The sequence below is a fragment of the Haemorhous mexicanus genome, chromosome 7 (assembly GCF_027477595.1).
Source record: "Haemorhous mexicanus isolate bHaeMex1 chromosome 7, bHaeMex1.pri, whole genome shotgun sequence".
In the NCBI taxonomy this organism is placed as follows: Eukaryota; Metazoa; Chordata; class Aves; order Passeriformes; family Fringillidae; genus Haemorhous; species Haemorhous mexicanus.
Window position 1 is genome coordinate 14,500,297 of NC_082347.1, and position 24,731 is coordinate 14,525,027.

General features: G+C 37.5%; 1 protein-coding gene across 6 annotated transcripts in view; it reads left to right on the forward strand.

Moving 5' to 3' along the window:
• CCSER2 (coiled-coil serine rich protein 2) overlaps positions 1-24,731 on the forward strand; it is a 62,210-nt gene that overhangs the window by 18,662 nt on the left and 18,817 nt on the right. For all 6 annotated transcript variants that reach the window (XM_059851166.1, XM_059851165.1, XM_059851167.1 and 3 more), the window contains 6 exons: positions 9,273-9,363; positions 12,358-12,520; positions 13,163-13,349; positions 19,357-19,440; positions 20,220-20,306; positions 21,791-21,889. In XM_059851166.1, the coding sequence (XP_059707149.1) occupies positions 9,273-9,363; positions 12,358-12,520; positions 13,163-13,349; positions 19,357-19,440; positions 20,220-20,306; positions 21,791-21,889 (711 nt within the window). The remainder of the gene's footprint in view (positions 1-9,272; positions 9,364-12,357; positions 12,521-13,162; positions 13,350-19,356; positions 19,441-20,219; positions 20,307-21,790; positions 21,890-24,731) is intronic.

Here is a 24,731-nt window from a genome sequence, read left to right on the forward strand (position 1 = left end):
GATTTCTCAAATGAGTAATTTATTAACATGAATTCAGACTTGTAATGTGTGTAGTTCTAATACATTTATTTCCTTTATTATTTTATTTTACTTATTTCCATTTATTATGCTTTCTTGATATCGCCTTCTACCCATCTTCCTTTCTTTTGTTGAACTTTCTTTTCAGGAGGTTAATGCCAAAACACTAATTCTTTTTCTGTGAGAAGCTGGGCTTTTTAAACTTTGTGATGTTTGGTTACAGCTGTAATGAAAGTAAAACTGCAAGTAAGCTTAAGGCAATGTAAAAAGTATGTAATCTTTTCTCAACACAAACTTTTGTTTTTTTGCTATAACTTTCTAAAAGAGTAGTCATGAAATGCGTCCTTCAGGTGCAAGGTAGTTACAAGAAGCACACATTAAAAGCCTTTCATCTAATGAGCCAGTTGAAATTTAGTTCTTTTTTCTCTTTACATCTTTCAAAGAACAATGAAGATCTTACTCAAAGCAGAGAAGAGCATTAAAATGTTTCTTGACAGGCTGTACTCAAATGAACAGTGTTGACTTACTGCATTTCCTCCTCTCTTAGAATACAAAAGGTGAGGTTAATAAAGAGAATTAATTGCATTTTGTGCTCCCATGATGCTTCCTCAAAGTAATTTGTGTACTTCAGTTGAGCACTTCTTTAAGAAGTGTCTGAATTTGTTCTGTACCTGAAAGCAAAGGATGATTTCACCTCAGTGCCTTTTGACTAAAATTCATTATGGCATTCATAAATACACACTTCCAATTTTGTATATGGTTAGAGATTTTTTAATTTTTCTTTTGCTAGTGAATGTGATACAGTGAGAACTGATAACACTATTAGATGCCCAATACTCTAGTGAGGTTGTGAGGTTGGAAAGAGAGAGGACATTATTTTTGTGGTATAATTATTTAATGAAGTATAATTGTTCTAGTCTTAGGGAATCTGTGTTGGGGTGATTTGGATTTTGAAGTAGCTGTTGTCTTTTTTGCTGCCTACCAAGCCTGTAAAGCATCAGAGATTTTAGTTTTCTTGCAGCTGCCAGGTTTTATTTGGCCATTGTTGTGGCAGAACCATGGAGGAGGAAACTGGGCAACCTCTCCCTTCAGGTGTGTGAGGGGATACCAGGATTCATCAGTGTGTCAGAGGAATGAGAGAATGTACATATGGCTGTAGTGCCAGTGAAAGGGGGGGGTGATTTTATCTGCCCAGGAGGTATTCAAACAAACCATGGTAAATGCACTTGAAAAGTCACCTCGTGGAGGTGTGTATGGGCAGTGACAGAAATCCTCAGTGGCAGATACTCCTCACTGGGTGTGGGTACACTACAGTGTACAAAGTGTCTGTGAACCTCCTGGGAGTGACTGAGAGCAAACCCAGAGAGAACCCTGCAACTTGTGTTGTCCCTCTTTCAACATTGCCCTCCATGCCCACCATAGTGGAAGACACCTTTTATGGATACAGAACACATAGCACCACTAATGTGGAATGGTAGCATGGAGCTCTGTCTTCTGCTTCTGCTCAGAGAATTTTCATTATTTACCTCCACCACCAAAGAAATTCTGTCCTGTAGGAAAAACTGAATTCATTGGTCCTTCACACTCCTTCACCTGAAAGCCTGACTTTTGGGTCAGGCCAATATATCTCTTGGCAAGAGATATCACAGTGGCACATGAGGTTTTAGCTTTTACTGATGCATTCTAGAAAATGGCAAACAATGTGTGAATTTTTACTTGGCATACAGAAAGATTTCTTGGAAATACATTATCTGGGAAGCTGCCATTTCTGTGGTCAAACTTCCTGCTCAGGTGTATATATATAGTGATTCTGGGATTGGTATCTAATACATGTGTCAGCCTTGAAAGTTGTTTTTCATTGGAAGCTGTTTATTGGAAGTTGCTGTAGTTGGTAACTTCTGTTTAAGCTTCTAAATTCATGTCTAAGTTCCAAGTTCTTTTGTCCCAATGTCTTCATGTCATGTTCCAGAATCTGATAAAAATTATTCAGATTTACTTAAATTGTACTGTTCTAACTTCATAGTTTTCTTTTTTCCAATAATGCAATTATTGAAATCTGTGGCATTTGTTTCTCATCTTCTTAATTTCTAAGAAGCCTGTGCCTAAAAATGTATGTTTGGAAAACTGCTAGACTGCTTGGTTCTGATTTCAAAGCCTCAAAAGTCAGTGTCATCTTTTTGCCTTTAATCTTTCTTATGAACAGATAATATTTGTGAATATACTGAAGTAGTGGGAGAACATCCTTGAGTAAGATTTCCACCATTAAGTTTTTAGTAGAAAACTGCAACTGCTATGAAAACTTCAGTCTATATTGTTGCTTGTCAATACAGAACTAAGGGCACAAACTCATTTCAGTGTGTTCTATCAGCTCCTCAACCATTCCTGTGGTGGAGTTTGCTGGCAGGCAGTTTTCTGCTCATGGCAGAGAAAGGAAATGTCATTATGTTAGAGACTGATTTTAGAGTGAAAACAGCCACCATCTACTGTCCTACCTTTGCTCCAGTCGAACTTCTGAGTTTAACTGTAGCAGCAAGGAGAGGTGGTGAGAAACAGAATTACTTAATGAGATGGCACTTCTGTGTGTCCTGTGTTCTCTAGGTGTCCCTTCTGTCAAACATTATTAGGAGGTAATATGACTGTATTACAGTGCACAAACCTCTTGTGATACTGGTCTGAGAGACGTGACATTTGGTGAACATCCTTTGATGGCAAATTACCTTTTTTCCTTTGGGAAAGCTTATATGCCTTGGAGAGCTGCTTCCTTCAGAACTGACACAGTAGATCTTCTCAGGCTGTTTTGGCTGGAAAAGCCAAGGAAGGCAATTTCACTTTTACTGATGTGTTCTGTTCATGGTATCCATTAATTACACCTTTGGGTTCGTGCTGTGGAGAGAATGTGGCAGCTGATGTGGTGGTGTGTGAAATATGAGAGCAAACACTGGTAGAAGTTAGCACTAGGTTCATTTCCTAGGCTTGTAAGGGATGTTTTTTGTATGAGCTGGTAACTCTGCATGTCCAGATGTGAGCTGGTTCTGAGCTTTTGTGCCTTTGGCTGACACTGTGGAAATGTATCAGGGTGATGTAGCATAAACACACTTTTGCAGTAGTGCAGTAAGTGAGGGAATGCTTCCTGTGTTGTTAGCAGCTCATGGAGAGATTGGTCAAAATAGAATCACCCCAAAGTAGCTTGCAGATATTTGAGGATTGTTTGGTTTTAGTTGGAAACAAGTATATTAAGCTGGCTGTGTAAGAATAGAACAAATTAATGCTGTGTAATGTGTCATGGTCAGGTTACTCCAAAAGTCTCTTAGGGTAGAATTAAAACTCTTGCACAGAGGAAACAGCTGAGCCCCTGGTACAGCCATGCCCATGCTGTTCCTCTGAGGTTGTTTGGTTCCTTTCTCAGCTGAGAATTATTTGAAGCATCTGTATTTTCCTTAAACCAAACATTGTACATTTAATACAAGTGCGAGTCAGTGGAGTGAGAGTCATTCACGATCATTTCTGCTACTCTTAAGAGTAGCTGTAGCAATTACACATTGCTTAATAGGGTAAAATGCTCCATTGTTGGTTAGATAAACTGTAAAAGCAATGCTGAACCAATGTTGGTAGCCTTTTTGTGCAAACAGACTGGAAGCAGTGAGTAGGAAGAACTGCTTTTCCTCTTCCACTGCTCTTCCTCTGTCACTATTTATGCTCACTGCTGACTGCTTTCTGTGATTGTGTTTAAAAGTAAACAGAAACCTCTCTATTTAAAAGCACCAGCCTATTAAAATAAAAACAAAACAAAAATAGAAAATATTTTTTTAAATTTTGCTGGAATTCTGTAGAAGGATGGTTACAATGCTTCCCCCTTTCAGCTTTCCTCATTGCTGGAGGCTAGATGGCAGTCAAGGAATGCTGCATGTGGCAATGGGTGTAGCTTGGGCTGTGTGTTTGAAAGGGCTGTTGCTTAAGAATTGATCAAGTCTCAGCAAAATGGCTAATATTTCTGGTTTTCCTCTTTCTCTTCTTTCTTTGTGTTATTGAATTTCAGATTTTTTACACGGTCTGACATCTGATTGTATATATAAAAAAAATAAATTAAAACCCCAGCAAGTATAGATGCTTTAGTTACAGCATATTAAACTAGTAATTAATCCCTCTGTACCTTCAGTAAACCTAGGTGGAACATACAATGCCTCTATAAAAATGTTTTCAAGAACAGTAAATCTTTAAGACTGCTCTACTTAACAGTTAAACCAAAAATGTTTCAGATTTTCCAAACCAAGTTGTTGTTACATGTGTTGCCCCAGCAACCTTCAGTTACAGAACATGGGCAAAATTACAGAGTACTTGTTTGGCTGCTTGGCCTAATTATCTTCAATGTGACTCGTACAGAGTACTCCTTTCCTGTCCTGTCTTTGGTAACCTGCAGAGTTCTATCCTGCCTTTTCCCTGGGTGCTTTTCTCTGTTTTAAGAACTTCATTTGCAGTGGATTTTTCTCTTCAGCCTAATAGTACACTATGTGCTTTTCCTCTGTGTTTTCTGCCTTCACTTAAGAGTTCTGTTCAGTTGCTATATAACATTGCCTTTTTGGAGACTTCCTATTTCATTTTTTTATCTCAGATGTTGTCAAATGCTGAAAATAGCATTGAAAAAGACCCTGAAGGTTTCCCTCTTTTCTTCTGTCAGCCTTGCCTTTTGTTTGACTTTGGCAGTTATTCTTTAGATGCCCTTCAGATGACTGATTTACCCAGTCTGTTTTCTGTTTGTTTTTAAAAACCACTTCCTTTTTTTTCATTCCTCAAGCATCTGAAATGATGGTTTCTTAGTTTCAGTGCTGCTCTCAAATGCTTCACTTGAGTTTTTTGACCTGATTCTCCTGTAGTTCTTTCCCTTTACTCACACTTATCTTCTACTGTGGTCTTTTTTCAGCATCAGCAAAAGCAAGACCTAAGTCACTAAATCAGTAATAAAAACAATTAGTTATTTTCCTTTAGCTGTCTGCTTCCTAAAGGTGGATCAAACAAGGGAGGTCTGAGATGGTGAGTTATGGAAACAGGTAAAATGTTGCTCCTAATGGTCACCACCAATTCATGACTCCCTCAAAGCAATTGCTTTTCTGCAGAATATCCTAACCTGGCATAGGTACTTGGAGCTCTGACTCTTCTCAATTCTGGTAGCACTCTCTGAAATTACCTGAGGGCTTTGCATTTCTGCACTAACCTCTATGCCTGACTTCATTTTTTTTAAATTCCGCAGTAATATACATTGTGTTATAAACTTTCATTGGTCAACATTTTTTATTTTTAGTGGGGAGAAAATGCAGATATCTATCTGTCTTCTATTTTGGGTACTTTATGCTTTACTGTGGTTGCATTGTAACCTTTCAATACTTAGTGCAAGAAGTGGGAAAGCTGAGAATCAGGCCTCTTGCCTAGGTTCAACTAAATTGAACTCAGATTGGTTGGTGGACTGTAAAATAGCACTCTTCAGTTTAAGAAAAAGCTTATGATGCATGTTGCATGAGGAATTTTTGGAAACTGAACTTTTTGAAAAGAATATTTTGCACTCCAGTTCATTACGGTGAACATTACTTTATAATGAAATCTGAAGTTTTTCTTCAGCAAAAGCAGCTCCTCTGCACAGAGTTCCCCAATTTTCAAAGCAGTGGTCTTGATGTTGTATGCCTCTCTAGAGAGGGGTGCTGAGCTCCATGCCTCCAACAAATTGGGTTAAATCCCAGGCTGCTGTGGGTGAGCTGTTGTGTGTGCTTGCTGAACCTGTGGTAAAACACAGCATCTGAGGACAATCACTCCAGAAAGGATTTGCAGAACCTTGAAGGGAACTTGCTGAAAGTGGTATGTCACATGTGGTGTGCCTTGCCCTTTTAGCCTTTTCCCTTCTCCTTATGCAGTATGAGGGCTCCCTGCACTGGGGTGCTCGAGTTCCTCAGTTCTTACAGCAGGACTCACAGCTGATCTGTCTCACCTCATGCTTTCCCTGTTCTATTGCAGGAAGCCAGCAAAGCACTGCTGCCTGTGTCCAGTGGAAAAGCTTTGTGCAGAGAGAGCTTGGGGACAGCACTGTAGTTGGACCTGGGATTTCACAGTCCCAAACTCAATCTCTTCCTAGGTTGTACCAGCTTGAAAATCTAGTGCTGAATCAGCCTTGTGAGAATGATACCCCTTTTAATATACATTGCTCATTTCACCTATACAAATGGAATGGGATTCTTCTTTTTCTGTAACTTGTAATAATTGCTGGAACATGGAATATTCTCTAAGGTTGGAGCTGATACACTTGGAAAGAATTTCTTTATTTCCTGTTCTTTTTGAGCTCATTGGCCTGAATCACTTCATGATGCTAATTGCTGTTAAGCACACATTATTAACTATGTTATTTCCATGTAATTACCTGCAGTTCCTTATGCAGTAGTAAGATCAGCAATGGAAGTAGCTAAATTTTATTTTTTTACATGCACTAATGTGCTGATGAAACTCGTACTTTATCTTATGGCTATTTCAGGATGACATTGCTGACACCTCTTTGTATATTGTGTTTCTCAGGTAGCTCACGGGGGAAATGCTCAAAGTGCATTCACACATGGCCCAGTGATTACAAAGTCTTGGTATTTGCAGTTGTGGGGTTTTTTTGTAGCATGGAGTTTCCTTTCCTCAGCGTGGTGAAGAATGTGTAATTAGGGAAGCATAATGAAGTGTGCTGTTGACAGGAAAGTATGTCTGGAATCTCAAATACTGACCTTCTGTGACACCATTACGCTTCCAAAGTTCTCATTCAGAGATAGTAAGCTGGCTTATCTAGGTTTATTAGTAAAAATTCTGCCATATTGTGCTTTTATATTGTGCATTTTTTACTGCATTTGCACAGTGATGGCAAAGCTTTTCCACTTTTTGTGTTTGTGGCCACTGTTTCCATTTTATTTGTCATGCTCATTAAAGTTCTCGCAGTAGGAGAAAATAATGCTTGTTCACACTCATTTGGAAGATGAAAGCACAGCATAGAAATAATTTATCAACTAGCAAACCAAAACTGCCTCTCAAGCATGCCTGTATTTTCCAGAATTGTTTGAAAAAATATGCATTAGAATAAAAACTCCTGGTTCCTGAATGAATGGAAGCAAAAGTAGCAAAAATATACAGGCATTTTGTTGTCCCAGATATTAAATCCATGTTTCAGTTAAATGGCTTCCATTTTTTTGTGAAGCTTTTTCATAGTTAGTTTTATTATTATTTCCAATGCCTTGCTGTGTGGGTTTTCCATTTTTCCTGTAAATGCATAGAATGCTTTTTGTGGACAAAGCAATTCAGATAGGACTTTGAAATATGACAAAAACAGGTGGTTTTGTCTCAAGTATTCTATCTTTCTTTTGTATTGCTCATGTTTTGCAAAGTACATAGTAACTGTTTTCATATCACACTTTCCCTCCTAAGTCAATAAATAACTTACCCTGCAGAAATGCAAAATGTTTAATGTCCTGTGTCACAACCCAAATCCCCCCCAAAAATCTTAAAATACACTTAGCTCTTGTCACCATTTATAATAAAATACAATAGTGTTTTGTGAGTGCTGTAGGAAAGCTGCTGAAGAACAGCTGGACCAACATTTCAAACAAATGCCTGTTAATGTTCTTCCTTTTCACCTGTGCATCTGTGACAAAGCAAATCTAACAAATGATAGCCAGCAAAGGGGTGGCTTTGCAAGTGAATATTGTTGTGCAGTGTGTTCATAGCTTGTATGCCAGTATTCATTTAAGTATTTAATGATAAATTTACTATGAGAAATAATTATAAAACACTTATTTAATTGTGGCATTGTTCACAGGGGTCTTGGGATGAGGGAAGAGATGAGAAAGTTGACTCCATGTTTCAGAAGGCTTGGTTTATTATTTTATGATATATAATATATTAAAACTATATTAAAAGAATAGAAGAAAGGATTTCATCAGAAGGCAAAGCTAAGACTAGGAAAGGAATGAATAACAAAGGCTTGTCTCTGACCGAGACAGTCTGGACAGTTGAACTGTGATTGACCCTTAATTAGAAACAACCAGATGAGACCAATCACAGATCCCCCTGTTGCATTCCACAGCAGCAGATAAGAATTGTTTACAGTTTGTTCTGAGGCCTCTCAGCTTCTCAGGAGGGAAAAATCCTAAGGAAAGGATTTTTCATAGAACATGTCGGTGACATGTAATATTTGATAAATTATACAATATTGGTATCAGGTATCACTTCTAGGAGTAGCCAGTAAACCTAAGAAAAATCTGTATTTCTGCTATTAGGAAAGAGGCCAGTGTGTGGTGCCTGAGTCTAGTCTCAGGCCTTAAAGGCATGACTTTCACTGGGAACGCTGGAGCTGGATATCCCTAGGAGTTTCCTTAGGCCTGTTGTGTGTGATAGTCACTTGGTATTAATGGGTTTAGTTTCCTTGGAGTGATGGAGTGAAAGGGTGTCTGGGCTCTTTGCCCAGGCTGCTGTTGTTTCCAGCAACACTGGCAGTGTCAGACTGAGCCGTGAGCTGGATGTTCCACAGCCTTGACCTCCTCAGTTCCTCCTCCTCTTGGTATTCTTAAACCAAGAGGGATCAGTCTCTGTCTTTTTAACACTGACTGGGCTTGCCCTCATTGCAGTCCTTTAATATACCTGGCTATATTTAATATGTATAATTCATGTAGCACTAAATAGCATTTTTCTTGTGCCATTAGCATACCCATGCAATGTGATGGTTTATTAGTCCCTTCAGGAACAGCTTTATATAAACCACAATCTGAAAGGCAAAAAGAAGCATATTTGCTTTGTTGTCCAAAAAAGTCAAGATAGCATAGGTTTCCCTCACTTCCTTTGAATGATTTCATGCTAATATGAGAGCTGAAATACAAGGACTTAACATCATCTCTTCAGAAAGCTGTTTTTGAATTCCAAGTAAGCAAAGGAGTTGAGTTTCAAAATGCTCCCAACTGCTGAGAAGGCAGGATATTAATGAATAAAAAAGTCTTTGGAGTGTTCCATAGGCATCAGGCAGAAAAATGTTTTAATCCATCTTTATTTCATCTAGCACTGTGTCATATTAGCAGAGGTGTGATGATGTTTGTATAGATGGTCTCAAATAAGGCTGATCTTCCCTGAGGAGAGGAGGCTGCTGGTAACACTGGATGTTTGCACAATAAAAATATAACCAAGCTTTTCATGACAGTAGGGTATATGAAGTATCATGGAACCAGCTGTATCTCACTTTTCCTTTCTTGCAGGATATCTTGAATAATCTTGATTCATGTGATCTTGAAGATGATGATCTCATGCTTGATGTGGACCTGCCTGAGGACCCACCTCGTGACAAAGGTGAGTAAGGCAGCCAAGCAATGTCTCTGTGAAACTGCTTCATGGGCTTAAGAGACTTTTGATTTGCTTTCTTCTGACTCTTGACTTAACTCAATGCACTCTTCAAATTGGGTTGTTTTTTTTTTTTTAAGTAACAACTCTTTCTTTTGTGAAATACTGGAAGGGAGATATTTCATTTTTTCCAAATACAACTCTTACATTTGAAGAATTCTTAATAGAGAAGTGTGCTGCCTTGAATAAAAGTTCAACCTTGTCTCATACTATATTTTTCTTAAGATTATTTCTATAGAATAAATTTCAAAGTTTTAAGTTAGTCTTCTAGTCTCATGTTTTCAGCTATATTTGGAAATGCTGGGACAGTATTTTCTTTCAGCTTTGCTGAATGGCAGCAAAATTCTTTGAGATAAATAATTTTCTTCAACAAAATGACAATATCTTCTAATAGAAATACATACACTTCAGAGTAGCAGAAGATGCAAAATTTAAGATATGTGTTTTCAAATTGTGTTTTATGCACTCTTGCTTTCAGTGAAGGTGCTGGCAGACTTTTCACAGAGAAGGTAGAGATACCTAGATGCCCCTGAAATAGAACAAATTCGGGATAGAATGAACCTGGTAAAGGAAATTATGGCTGCACTTTCTCAAATCTCAGATTGGAAAAGTTTGAGGCTACTCAAATTCCTGAGCTACTCATGGGACTGATGGGTATTATTATTATGAGCTGTTGTTATGTGAACATGGGTATTAGTTTTACCTGCAAGAAGGGCAGTCTGTCTTCAAATACAGAAACACTGAATGTGGAGCACTGTCAGGCCCTACCCAGTGCAAACAGGCACTGAAAGGAAGAGAACTTTACTTGTTTTATGTAACATTCAGCTGCTTGCTGAAGTAAATTCAGGGGTTTTTGGGAGCACCTCTGAGTTATCTGGGTGAAGACTGCTGTGTGTATGTTAGATATGAAGCCAAATTTGCAGTAAATGAAGCACAATTTTCAATCTGTCATGATGGTGGCACTTTGTGTTTCAATGTTATGCGTGTGTGAAGTGCAATACTTAATCTCTTACATCTCAGAATGAGTTTTTCAAAGTGCTCGTGTGAAATGATTGAGAAGTATGATTGCAAGTATGCAACTTTTCAACCCTGACAGGTATGAGTGTTTTTGGTTTTTTACTCATTTTCCAGAATGGGTAACAATGCAAGCCTAAGGCATATTCTTGCAGTAGGAGTAATTTAATTCTGTTGGGGAAAAATGAAAGAAACAATTTTAAAGGGCAGATCAATTTCTCCTAAGTTTACTTGTTTATATGAAACATGCACTGCATTTGCATCAGTAATTCCATTACAAATTATTAATTTGAAAACGGCTAGAAGGGCATGTTTTAGAGGTAAATGTTTACTACAAAAACATTAAAAGCTAATTACTGTTACTTTTGACATTTTTTTTTAGAGTTTGGGTTTCCTTATAAAATTAGCCGGGCATAAACAGGATATCTCTGTTTCTTATATTGAAAATTGTGTATTTTCAGCAAAGAGGATCTGAAAAAAAGAATTCAAAAGCCACTTCCAGGTTTTCCCTTATAAGCATGACCACTTGAAAAAGCAAAACTTCTTCTTGGTTAATCTCCACCTGTCTTTACTCAGTGTCTCAATATTTACTTTTCCAAAGCTGAAAATCATAATTCTTGTAAACTTACTGAGCACTTATGTTGTTATCATTTTTCATGTGTTATGAGCTGTAGAAAGACGCTGCTAAAGGAAAATAAGTCTTGTTAGTTAAGGTGAATAAGTTTATTTTATTATGCAATTTTTTCGTTATTTGCTAGGTGATAAAAACTGAATTGTAGGTGAGAGTGCTTGTTCTAGTAATGTTTAACAGCACTTTTTGCCAACACTTTTTCCATAATTATGTGCGACTTCACTGACGTCAGCCTCTTAAGACTTTCCAGGTCCTCAGAAACTCTCCTGGTTTCACTTTGGAGCCTGGGATGCTGCTTGGCCACTATTTATAGCAGCAGTGGTAGCTGCACAAGCATGCAGGGAGTGAGGAGGGCCGTGTAAATCACAGGGTGACGCCGGGCTGGCTCGCAGCCCCACGCAGGCTGGGAACCCAGCAGGAAGGAGGGCCTGTTCGGAGCCGTGTGCGCAGCGGGGCTTGGGGGGCAAACACTGCTCCCCTGGCTGGAGCTGCTCCCAGGAAAGCACTGACAATGTGAGGGAAAGCTCCTTGGGTAAGTGAAGGACCAGGTGTGGTGGCAGAATAGCAGTTCAGGTCTGTTTTTGCTGGGTCTGACTCCTGGGTAGAAGTTGTTTTGGCTTTTCCTCAGTCATTTCCGGGCTGTTGCCAAATTTAGCATTTGTTCCCTTAAGACGTTTGTGGAATTTCTGTGGCTTTGCAGAAGTTGGTGTTTTAAAGAGCTTGTTTGGTTTCCTTGTTTTAAATCATGCTAGTTGTCCAGTTAAATACAGATTAAATGTCTCTGAATCTGAAAACCAAGTCATGTGAATAGGATGAGGTAAATCCATATTTTAAGTAGCGAAGCTGTTTTCTTTTTGCAATGCAATACTGGCCTATTTTTACAATGTTTGTAAAAATTTGTGTGTTTGTGTATTGTTAGAACTTCTTAAAGGCCCGGAGATACCATCAGTAAAAGAGAGAAAGACAGGAAGTTGTTATTTTGAATTTATTTTCTTCTATAATTTCTACCTCCTTCAAATGATTTTCTGTTACAAGTGGAAATACTGTTAAAGCTGGATTCTTCAGTTTGCTACAGGTTGTTCTTATTCTTGTAACAAGTGTATGTTTTAATAAAAATGTGACATTGTTGCAGAAGTCCACTTCTAAATGCATACTGTTTTGGATCAGTTAAAAAAAAAAACCAAAACAAACCCCACAGGCTTTACTCTGCATCTGTTACCAGCACATAGTTAATATTTTATTTGCAAGGTCTTGGGAACAAATCTTATGATTTTTTTTTAACATTATGCTCTCTGTAGAGGAATGTGAGAATATGAGCCGCTATGAGAGACAAGACAGAAATGCGAGACAGCATCAAGAGGGATTCTGGAAAAGAGCCCCACAACAGCGATGGAATACACAGGAGCACTATCATCTTGGCCATACTGACCATTATATCCACGGTAAAAATGATTTGAACAGGTAAAGCACTTTTCTGTATCCTCACAATCATTTAAAGTACCAGTGAGCAATTCCTTTTTGGCTTTAAGGGATCTCAAGTGATATTGAATACAAGTACAGCATTTTCAGAATAGTTGTATGTCTGAGTGGAAGCGCCACGGAGGGTTGTAACAATTTCTTTTTAAAACTTATGATTCTGTTTTAGTCCAAGTACTTGTTGCTCATGTTGATACAATATTATACATGTAAATTAAAGTAGCGCATGTGTTCCATGGAAAACCATTGCAATGTCTTACTACTTGCATTTTGTAAATTTGGGCAGCTTTTTGCAGTTTAATTTGTTGGTAAAGTAAATCTTACTTCATAGTAAGATTTATAGTAACCTTATAGTCCTTAAAGGGTTGAATGACAGTTTATAGAAATTCTGCTGAACTAACTAGTTTTAGGGCACTGTAGTTTATAGTCTGAGAGGCGTCTCTGGGAGTGGAAAGGAAAACTCTGTATTTTAGTGAAATAGCAATGACATTTTCTGATTTATTAATTTATTTTCTGCTGTGTGCCACAGTGTGTAAGTATAGCCCACATTGCATAACACTTTCCTTTTTACCAGCCGCTGTCTAGCCCCAGTTTGTCATCTCTGTGTGTTTGTTTTGGGTTTTTTAGGGGTTCAAACTACCTGGAGCCTGCCGTGGGTGCCCTGGAGAGCTGCGGGGCGGGCGGTGGCTGCGCGGCGCCGCGGGCGCTGGCGGAGAACACAGTGATGCTGGACGAGATGACCCTGCGGCACATGGTGCAGGACTGCACCGCCGTCAAAACCCAGCTCCTCAGGCTCAAGAGGCTGCTGCACCAGGTGAGCTCTCCACAGGTGTTGGGAAGGATGAAAGTTTGACAAGAAAGTCTCACTGATATGTGTGCTTAGCAGAAAGATTTTTGAATGTAGAATCAGAATAAAGAATAGAGATAGAAGCAAGTTTTAATATAGAAGAAAAAAAGTGTTGAGCTAGTCTTACTGGATAACTAAAGAGGCAAAGAGTATGTTAGTTAGAAGGGGTTTTTACGACTTAGAGCAAAAGATAAACTCACTTCAAACAGGAAGATGTTTTTACTAAGCAGAAAGCACAGGCAAACAAGTCAGCAAATGTTGCAAGTAGAAAAAGTCTCAATTTTCTACTGCAAGAAAACTGAAAAATGACTTCTAGCTTAAATTGTAACATACTAACTTTTAGTGATTAAACAATAATAACATGAATATAGTAATTCTAGTAGTTATGATAGGCTATAAATAAAAGTTAAAGTATAGATTAGTTCTACTGTATTAAGATGCTCAGCAGAGAAAAGTATATAATACATTTGTAACTTAAACTAAAAGTCTCTAAGCTTGCCTGCAACTGGAGCTGACAGCTGTAGGCACAAACTCTGTCACCCACAACCCTAGACTGCTGTAACATCGTAGATGTAATAGACTGCATTTTGAAGAACCTCCTAGAATCCCACATCTCTCATTAAGACTCTTACACACAGGGACTAAAGCACTAAAATAAACTAGGGACTGGGCCTAGTTGGGCTTATTTTCTGTTTGGCCTTATTAGGATATTGTATTTGATTTGTACATTGAGCTACAGCTTTCCAGAAAGTGGCTGTGACTTTTGTTGCTGTTTCCAGTAGTGCCTTTTCTGCCTTGGCAGTACTTTACTGACTACAAAACATGCTAAATACTAAATTTTTAATATTTATTCACTATTATTGTAATAGTTAATTTTTAATATTTAATTTTTAATATTTACTCACTATTAAAATTTACTTCTCTGAGGAAATGTCAAATTTTAAAAAAATCAGCACATGTGAAAACCAGCTTTTATCCACTAAGATTCAAAAAAGCTGGGAGCTAAAAAGAAAAAAGAAGTATTAAAATCTATCCCATTGATCAAACTTGCATTCAGCAAGTCAGTGCTATTTGCTTTTTCTTAAAGCTTTGTTTTCCTCATTCTTTTTATCTATTCTTTGTGTTTTGTCAAAAAGCTTAGCAAATCTTGCTGGGTCATCTCTATTGCAAGTGCTCAAATTTAACCTTCCTATGTTATGAAATTGTCATAAGCTTTTAAGGAGCTTTTTTAACGTGCCTCAAAACTTGGCAAGTTGTGGGAGTTGGTAAACTGCTGGATGACTCAGCAGAAGTACGGCATTTCAGCTACAAAAATTTCTTTGTTACCGTACTAAGGAGCAGTCCATGAGGCTTTCTTTGGAGACATACACAGATAAGCATTGAAAAGTGTGTGATGTTGTCTTTTAATTCCAGATTCTTTGCAGTTCTTTTCTGATAGGAAAATGTAATAAAAATAACTTTGCGCCTTAAAAGTAAGGCACTAAAGCAAAAAACAACAAAACAAAAAGCAAATCAATCTTGAGGCTAATTCAAGGGTGTAACTGTGCCTTTTAGAAATGAGAGAATTTGCTTCCTGTGGTGAGATGTATTCCTGATTTTGTCAGGGGGAAAAAAATTGTAACAAAAATAATGCAGTGCCAGAAGGGGAAGGTGTGTTCTTAGAACCTATTGTCTGAGTGGCGGGCTACATAAAGTGTGCCCCCAAACAGCCCCAGGCATTAATACAGCGGTGGCAGGGAACCTTTATCTAGGACTTTTAATGCCTTCAACATAAGGACAGTTTGGCAGCTTGATGGATGATCTGTGTGTGGTTCAGGGTGTAAAGGCTTGCACATTATAGCCAAGTAATGTGTGGCCCTGTAGAGTATCATGTGTAAAATCTTGATCTAGTTTATAATAGCCAGGTTACAGAATAAAAACCTTGCCTCAAGTGGCTCACATAAACTTTTTTTTTAAAAGAACTTAAATGCACAGAATGAAGCAGTTGTTCTTAATATGTCCATTTTTCAAATTTTGTTCCTGGTCCTGACAAATGCCTGATCCTTCTTCCCTGTAACAGTGAGTTTAGTAATAACAGGCATTATTCTTCCCTTCACACTTTGCCAGGCATACTTGACTGTATTTTCCTGACCTAAACCAACCCTGTTTTGACTCACTGCTTCCAAAACTCATCACTGGACTTCTGAATATTTATTCTTCTCTCCTGTGTATAATCCAGTCTTTTAATCAAGAGCATGAATAGAAATGTCAAAGTAAATTAGCCTGCTACAGAGGGGGAAACTTCAGACCTGTACTACCTAAATTGCTAAATAATTAGGGCAGAACTTTCATGAAATATTTTTTCATTACATAAAGGGGTTAAGCCTTTACTGTAAACATCATGCTTCATACCAGCAGGAATGAGTAAGAAAACCACAATTCTTCTTTACTTCTTGAACAGAAATACAGTTTTGAAAACAAATAGTTGAACTTTAACATTCTGAACTCTGAACTAACACTGGATCACAAGCAGCTTCTTGCAAAATATAAAAAATCAAGGTACAAAGTCAATTACTTTCAAACTATGGTTTTATTATGGAATCAGAAGTTCTTCTATTACCTCCACCAATATTACACATTTAAATTTATGTGTTGCCTTTCTCCAGTTGTGACATTCAGCAATAATATTTAATTTGGATAGGTAGAAATAGTCAGGACTTAGGCTCGAGGTCCCTGAGGAACAGTTATAGTAAAATAGGAAGAGATAGTAATTAAATTCAGTTTTATACAATTATCTAATCAGCTGTAGTGTGACTTAGTGTAGAGCACAGCACATAATGAATGTATACCTAGCAGATTCCTGGGGAGACTTAATGTGCTGTATGGATTCATTGCTGTGAGTAGAGCTCACATAACTGCATATAAATTAGCTGGAGTTTTGCTAGCAACATAGCTGCAGCAGCGTGGGGTTGGTGCTGCATTCCCAGTTCAGCTTGGAAAAAGAAATAATTCTTTGAGTAACAGAGCCTTGGCTGAGCTCTGTGTGAGCAGGAGCATGTGCTGGCTGCTTACTCCTCACTCACTGTCATCTTCCTGTGCCTTCAGACAGTGAAGTCAGCAAGAGGAGTCTCTCTCATACAGAGCTTAGGAAATTTTCACAGTAGTGAGTCTAACCTTCTCTGACTTCTCAGTAATGTAATGTAAAATAACCTATATGGAGTAAAAAATGTGGCTTGTTCTTGTACTAAATGCAGCCATATTTGCAGAGAGGTGTACTGCTGGAGAGTGTTCTCTCTTTAATGCTTAACTGGAGTACTAACTTTGTATTGTAAGTAGAAAATGTTTTGGAAGTCTAATTCTAGTAATAATTGACATGTAAATGTTAATGCCTCTTAAACATTGACTAAGGTACTTCATTTACATGCTTATTAAGAAATAAGTTTTCTTCTGATCTTAACTATTTCTTTCTCCTCCTCAATTAATTTCATAAACTTGCTGCTCTGGGTGGAGACTAATGTCTTAATACAATTTTAAATAAAGTGTGTCTGTTTCTGTTGCCCTTGAGCCTTTGATCTTTGCAAGGATTGACCATCCTCTGTAGTAACCCAGCAAAGACTTGCAACCACGTCATTGGTTGCATTGATTGCACTTGCTGTTCCTGTAGGGAGGACTGAAACATGAGGCAGTTCACAGAGGCAGTTCTCAGAGCTGTGAGATCTGCAAAGCTCTTTTTTTCTGTGGGAGGCAAGTTTTATAAAAAATGTTTTATTTTAAATTATCTTTCATGAATGAAAATGAAATTCTATTTCTCAAGCACAGCTCTTCACTGTAACTTATCAGATATGGCCCATTTGTATGAAGAGGTGTGAATGAAAATGTGAACCATGTAGTGCAGATTTGTTAAATGCATCAGTACGTTTTGTTGAGGCTTTAGATCAGTAAGTCACTTGTGTACCTTTGAAATACATATTCATTGTGTTCTTTTCTTTTTGCATCTGGTGAGATGCACAAGAGAGATTCATCTTTGTTTATGAGAAGCCTGAAGTTGAGAAAGAAACAGTTACAAAACAAAAAGATGTTTTTGTGTCATGCATTAAGTTGTATAAATTGCCTCTACCTTTATTATTTTTAACTAGCCACAAAATAGTTCACCTCAGTGACTTAATTGTGCTTGAAAGAAACAGTACCAAAAGAGATGAACAAAAAGTAGCAAATCAAATTGCCAAATTGTAGGTTTAAGCTGTTGTTTAACTGTCAGACTGTCACTGTGACAGTGTTTGACAGTGGGCAGTGAGATTGACATGGTCTGGATGAAACTGCACTCTGAATGCCAAGCAGGCAGCAGATGACTAGCACCCTCTGCTTAATGGCCACTTAACACAGCTTCTGCTTGCATCCTTATGGAAATGCCATTCGCAAAGGAGTTTATTTAGATCAGTGATTTGTACTGAATAAACCTTGGAATTGGGAATTAAAACCTAGACCTTGGTAAAAATTCAGTAGACCTGGTAAACTTGCCACTGCTCTGGATAAGTGATTATACCAAAATAAATAATGAGTTCTGCTACTGTAAAAATGATAGCAGTAGCAGTTCACTATGCTGTCTGTTGTAGTGTGATTTGCAATGTGGTGATACCTTTATAAAGTTTATTGTTTCTTTACCAAAAGACTGAAAGCAGATATTCTCTCCAAGTTTCCAAATTTGATGGTATCTTGGTATACTTCTTAGTATTATTTCTAGCCTACCAAAAATAGCATATGCATATAACTAGGTGCATTTTCTTTGCTAATTCTATCATCTTTTTGGTAATTTTAATATCTTTTTTTGTACAGGGATGACTCTATTTTGCTGATTTTACCTGTTTCATATTAGCAGTATAATGAGAAAGAAACAAAAAGCATAAAAAGGCAGATTTCATAGATTAATCCTAGCATGTGTTCAAATGGAGGCTTGACTTCCTACTGAGAGAGTTAGAACTGTTTCTTTTCAGTGTGCTGCGTTCTCTACATGTGTACTGAGGTAATTGCAGCAGTGGTGAGGGAATTGCTGCAGATGACCTTTGTCCCTGCTTTGCTGGTGAATGAGTCAGGTGTAGCACAGGCCTGGAGTACTGATTTAAATCACCAGGGTGTATGTGACATACTAACCTTCTTTGCAATCAGGTCTTAATCTGCTCTTGTGGAATGTCTTATTGCTCCACTTCCCTGCATTTTAATAGCAGTAAAAGGTATATTGGAGGTACAGAGCTTTGAAAAGCCATATGAGATACTTTTGCTTGAAATTGTTTGTCTTGAATTTTTTCCCATTCCCATGGTGACTCTTTCACAGTTGTAACTGTGACCATCTGTGGCTTCACTTCTGAGTGTGTGTATTTGTTTGCATCATTGCTTAAAATAAAATTTTGGTGAATTTTTTAATTGGGAATATAAGATAAATATAAAATGCAATAGAAATATGCAAAAAATAATTTGTTAATTGCAAGTAATTCTAGGATTCTAATTGGTGCACTTTTTCTCTAGCATTTTAGAAATGTTTTGAACTAACTAATGTTTGTGTTTTTATGGTATTACTGTGCAAATTATTTCAAAGCACTCTGGTAGAACTTCTCTATAACATGGTGTGTAAAGTGCTGCTCCATCAGTCTTTCTCTTGCTGGCTATGGGCCCACAAGGGACAAGCAGCTGTTTGAGAACTGATGACAACTGAGTGCTGGACAGTGAAACTTGACAGTTCTCAAAATTAACAGTTGGTTCACATAAAAGCCCAAGAAATAAAAAAACCCCAAAAGCATCCAAACCAGAACACCACCAAAAACCTGTGAGATTTAAAGTTCTATCAAGTTATAGAAATGAAATATAAGTGTCTGTAGCATGGGCATTAGCTGAGCATTGTACACAGGCTGCAGCAAGCATGGCTTTCCTGTGGGGGGAAGAAGGAAACTTGCTGTTTCAACAAGTGGTTCAAACTTGTATTCTTGTCTTTGTCCCTTGGTAGAATGATGAAAATGTGTCTCTCCAGGACATCACAGTCTCAGTTCCATCGAGTCCAGAACCACAAGAACCTGAGTCAACTTTTAAGGTAAATGACATTGATTGGCTCTAAGGAATAAAAGATGCAAACCTGTTTATGTTTAGAAAACACACCCAGAGCTTGTGGGTTACTGAAGTTCTGCTTCTTGCTTCTTCCTTTGTTTAAATGCTAACCTGGGTGAACCCCACAAATTCAGTGGCAAGTTTATTGTTTTTTAGAATGGGTATTTAAGGCAGAAGAAGTCACAATAGGTATTGCAAAAGGAATCATCTTTTATAGTTGCAGTCTTGTAACATTGTGTTTTCTGTGGTGGTGAGGTTTTGTAGCATTACTTGGTTCTTACTGCAAAATAGTATACAAAGATCACTATTTCTGTATTTATGGGAGGGAAACATTGCTAACTGGAAATATAAAAAAGCTATAAATACTTAATGAAGTTGAAGAACACTTAGAATCTAATGTTTGTTCTGAGTTCAGTAATTTCTCTTGTTGATAAAGAGGACTGTAGGTAGTGTTTGCTGACCTGGTCTTTTCACCTGCGTAATGTCACTTTTTGCACAACAGATGAGTTACTGCTTCAAAAATGCAGCTGATCTACTTACCCTGGAAATTTAGTGGGTCAGCTGAATTTGGCCTCTTAAAGGGACTTTTAGCCAAGTTTCTTCACTCTTTAAGTAGTGTGTCTGCAGCCCCTCTCTCTGTGTGAATAGGAGGAGGAAAGCATGTGCTGTGTCACTGCCATCCCTCCAGGCATGTCTGATCTCATGTCCTGTAGAGGTGTTCCTTAGATCATGCAGTCCTTACACAAAACCACTATTCTGTTGCAGATGGATGATCTGCTGAATGAGATCAGGCAGCTTAAAGATGAACTGAGGAAAAAGGATGAAACAATCAGCCAACTAGAGCAGCAGCTTGTAAGTATAATCTAAAATGTTTAGCAAAATCCCAGGCGTGCACTGCAGAGTGCAACTTCAATAGGCAGTACTGATGAAGGCTTTAAGAGACCTTAGACAGCTGTTTTTTTCTTCCTGCACTTTTCGCTGTAATAAAGGTAGGCTTGGGTTCCCAGTTGTGCTCCTGGGATCTTTAATTCCATAATCTGATCATGCTTTTGTGTAGCACTAAGCAAGGATGTTTATAATGCTGTTGAAAGTATTTATTTTCAAAACAGTGTTGAACATAAAATTCTAGAACCTGCTCAGAAAAAGCAGTGAGGAAAAGATAAGGCTACACTTACAGTATTTTAAAAATGGATGAGGATTGGGCCAATCATTCTGTTTAAAGTTTTTTATTATTTTTTTTTCTCCCTCTCCTTTCCTCTACTGTCCATTATCTTAATAAAGAATTACACCATAAAATTTAAAGCTGAGCAAAATAGCATTCTAAGTTGATTGTTTTTATAGGAAACAATACAAAACAAGTTGAATATTCAGATTACATCTGCCTACTAGGAACAAATTACGAGTCACTTCATCATGAATAAGGTTCAGGGAAGCACAAAGCCTCAAGCAAAAGTCACATGTGCTTTTAACCTTTTTGCTCTTGTTCTGAGTTTGGATTTGCCATGCATATCTTTGCATTTGGTTTTGTTAAATTCACCTGCTGTGACAATTCTTGTAAAACAGCCCTAGATTTTCAAGCCACAGCAAGATCCTACAGGCAGGGTAGGAGAGATGCCAAGAGGTGCACACCACACATGTTTGTCATAGCTGGAGACAGTACCTGTGTGACCATAATCTCTAATGAAATGTTAAACATGTGCTTTTGTAGGTGTGTGCAGTGAAACTGAGCTGAGGCCTTCATCCTCCTCCTCTCTTCCTTGGGAACATTCCCTCTAAAACAAAACTGAAAGATGAAGATTTGGCCTTTGCTCTGCTGTTTAAACAGCAGAATCCCAGATCACAGAATACCAAATCAAATTACCTTGTTTGTTAGCATTTAGCAGTAAATGTTGGCTTTTGGGTACACTTGGTCTCATTCTTAACAATCAGCCAAAATTCCTTTAAGGAAGTTTCTCTTTCCCTGCTCAGTCATGTACCTGATTGCTGGAGCAACCTGTAACTGCTGCAGCTGAGGAACTCTGCTGTAGAGATGGGTAAAACTTACATTTGTAATGACTGAAAGATGACTTGAAGAACTCGGTGGTTCAGAAATTTAAGTGGAAAAACTCTTTCCAAAAGTCAGTATTTATTTTGGATTACTTCTCAGTATCCTTTGGGAAAAGCAGCAGTTGTGCAGCACTGTAAATAGTGGTTTCTATAGTTTAATCATATTGTGGTCTACAGTCAAGTCATGCTTGATGTTTGAACACTGGGCCTTGACTGTACTTTTCAACAGGCTCACTTGGTTAATTTCTAACTAATTCCTGTTTGTTTTTCTCTTTTTGGGGGTGATTAAGGCCACTAGATGTAACTGCCAGAAGGACAGTCAAAAGCCTCCAGGGGCAGTGCGCGCACGTGCTGATAAATTCACTCAAACCTCCTGGAGGAGGAGTTCTGTGAGTAAAGTGGGCCCTTCATGCTCAAGTACCCCTTTCTGCCTTTCGCTCCCCACTTCTATAACCTTGGCTCTCACACAACTCAGCCCTGTTTAAGATGTTCTATACTGTGTGTGAGTAGTGTCCTTCGCACTGTGCAACCCTTGCATTCTTTTGCAACCCTGTTATGTAAACAAATATTGCAAACATTTATTTCAAAATAAATAATTAAACTCTAGAAATTTCTCGTAAAATAATCACCTTTTGCAGTATTTAAGTTACAGTCAATTCAAGTCAATCAGATATATCTAGTCATACTTAAGAGATTTTCTTATATCCTGACTTCAAGGTATCTCTTTGGGTTTTTTCCTGGTCAAATTTTCATTGTTGATGTTTTCATATTTGTTGAGGAAAAAAAGCAGTGTATTCTAAGTTTCAGTGCATAAGTGTAAAAGCAAAAGTTAATATTGTTTAATTTTTTTTATCATTCATTTTAATAACTTGAATAATTAAAAAAATAATTGTGTGAAAATCACTTTGACAAAAGACATCTTCATTCCCATATGTTGTTGCATGGATCACATTTGTTTTCACTATGTAAAATTTACATACTTCATAAAACACCAATAGAATTTTTAAGATGGGGGAGGGACAACACGTTTGATATTCTATACTAAGAAGAAATTACCTTTGCTAAACAAATTTTTGTTAGTCACCAGCAAATAGCATTTGGATCTTGAAGCTACTGCTGTAGCTAGAAAACCTAGGACATTTTATTAAAAGGTTAAAAATGGTTTTGATTTTTTTTGTTTCTTTGTTTTTATCCTGCCTTGAGTTACTTGAGTGAGCTTGAAATAAAGATTAATCACCCCTGTTATCCTTCTAAAATTGCTGTTTTAAATATATAGCACTATAGGGCAGAAGCACCATCATGCTGTGTGTTCACCATTTACTGGCAAACAGCCATGTTTTCCAACCTCCTTCTTTCTGTCATAATAGGCTGTCAGAAGGTTATAACCTTAAGTAGCTTTTGGTTTGCTTTGACACCTCTGCTCCCCCATGTACATATAACCTCTTGGTTCATCCCATGTGTTTCTTCTCCTTTTACTTTGGAGCTTCTGAGCCCCTTGCATCGTTTCTTTTTCCCAATTTAATTTCATGTGTGTGCTGTTCATGGGATGTGTTTGTGCATTGATACTGTAGTGGCTATTGTTTCCATCTTCCTTTTTTTCTAGCTCATTTATCACATGGCTTCAGAGTCAAGATTAATAGTCATGGAAAGTTAGTTGCTAGCTGTAGGAGTTTTAGTTTGTGCAACTTGTAGTGTTACTTGATAACACAAAGATACCAGAGAAGATGGGGAATTTGAGTTGCTGTCTCAAGCACAAGGAGTTACTCAGCACAATTGTCTGGTTTGGATCAGGTTGGCCAGTATATTTTTTTCAAGTTATATGGTAGTTTTGTTCAAAAAGACGTGTTTTTTTTTTTTGTTTTTTTTTTTTTTTTTTTTTTTCGTCAGGAGGAAGTTTGGGTTAAGGGACAGTATCTTTAAGAAGAGCTAAAGGAGCCTCTGCTGTATTCATGGTTGGGTGTGTGGATCTATGTATATGATACCCATACATATTTCTAGGCATATGATCATTGCATGCACAGTCCAAACATCTTGGTATTTTATCCCTGTACAAAGTTTCTCATGAAATTGATAAAGGACTTAGGAAAATTCATGAAGTGTTAACAAATTTTGCAACTATGCTGCTTTTCAGGACCTTTTAATAGCTGGGAAGTTTTGGGCAGAATATTTTGGGCATGTTTTTTGTTTTTTTCAATGTCTTCATGTGCATATTTGTAAGTTACAGCCTTTCTCTCAGCCAACAGAAACAAGAACTCTCTAATGTGGGATTTCTCCAAGGAGGACAATGGTCTGGCTGGTGCAGCCAAATTTCAGTTCTAATGGTCAGACCTCAACTTTCTGGTTTCATGCTTCCTCTGCTAACATGCGCTTGCATGCTTCCTTGGCTTAATAGACATATAAATGTATAAAATAATTTTTGATCTGGAACCCAATAACAAAAAGTTTCTTGCAAAGGAGCCACAATCAGCTCTTCTTTTCTTGAGGTAAGAGTACAATAAATAGAAGGAGACACCTAAGTAAAGAGTATTCTCACTACTCAAATCCCAAAAATCTCTTAAAGAAATTCTTGTGCTTTATTAACATTCCTGTTCAGTTTAGTTTAATGGCCTAAGAATGAAGACTAAGAAAAATCATCTTTCTTGGTGCTATATGCAGTATAAGTCTTGAAATATTGTTAATGTTTATGAAATTACAAGGTTTTTATGTAGATTAGCTTTTTTTTTTTTAACCAATTGTAATTGAAGTCATGGCTGTGACAGTGTGGCTCCTTTGAGGCATCTTAGCTTTTTGCTTTTTTGAGCTTATTAATTGTTTTCAATTTTGACAAATATTTAACTGCATCAGTTTTTCTTATTAGTGCTGACCTGCCAGTCATTTTAAGTTATGGTGGATATTAGGTACTTAAGGTATCAAAATTTTAAAAATTATTGTGACTGTTTATAAATTCTATATATTCTATACAAATCAGAACTGATACAATGTGTTTATTCCTGAGGAGTTTGGACCAGTCTGGGAACACAGTGAATTAGTGTTCCAAGGAATACTTTAAATGCTTAGTGAAACGTGGCTAACAAACATTGTTAATGTAGTGTGTCATAAAGAATAGATGCTAATAAACTAGGAAACAGTGAGAGTGGAAAGCAGCTATTTCAGTTAGGAATTTTGGACCATATGAATTGCAGCAATTCATCTGGCCATTTGAAATAGCTGGTATTTCTGATCACTTCATGG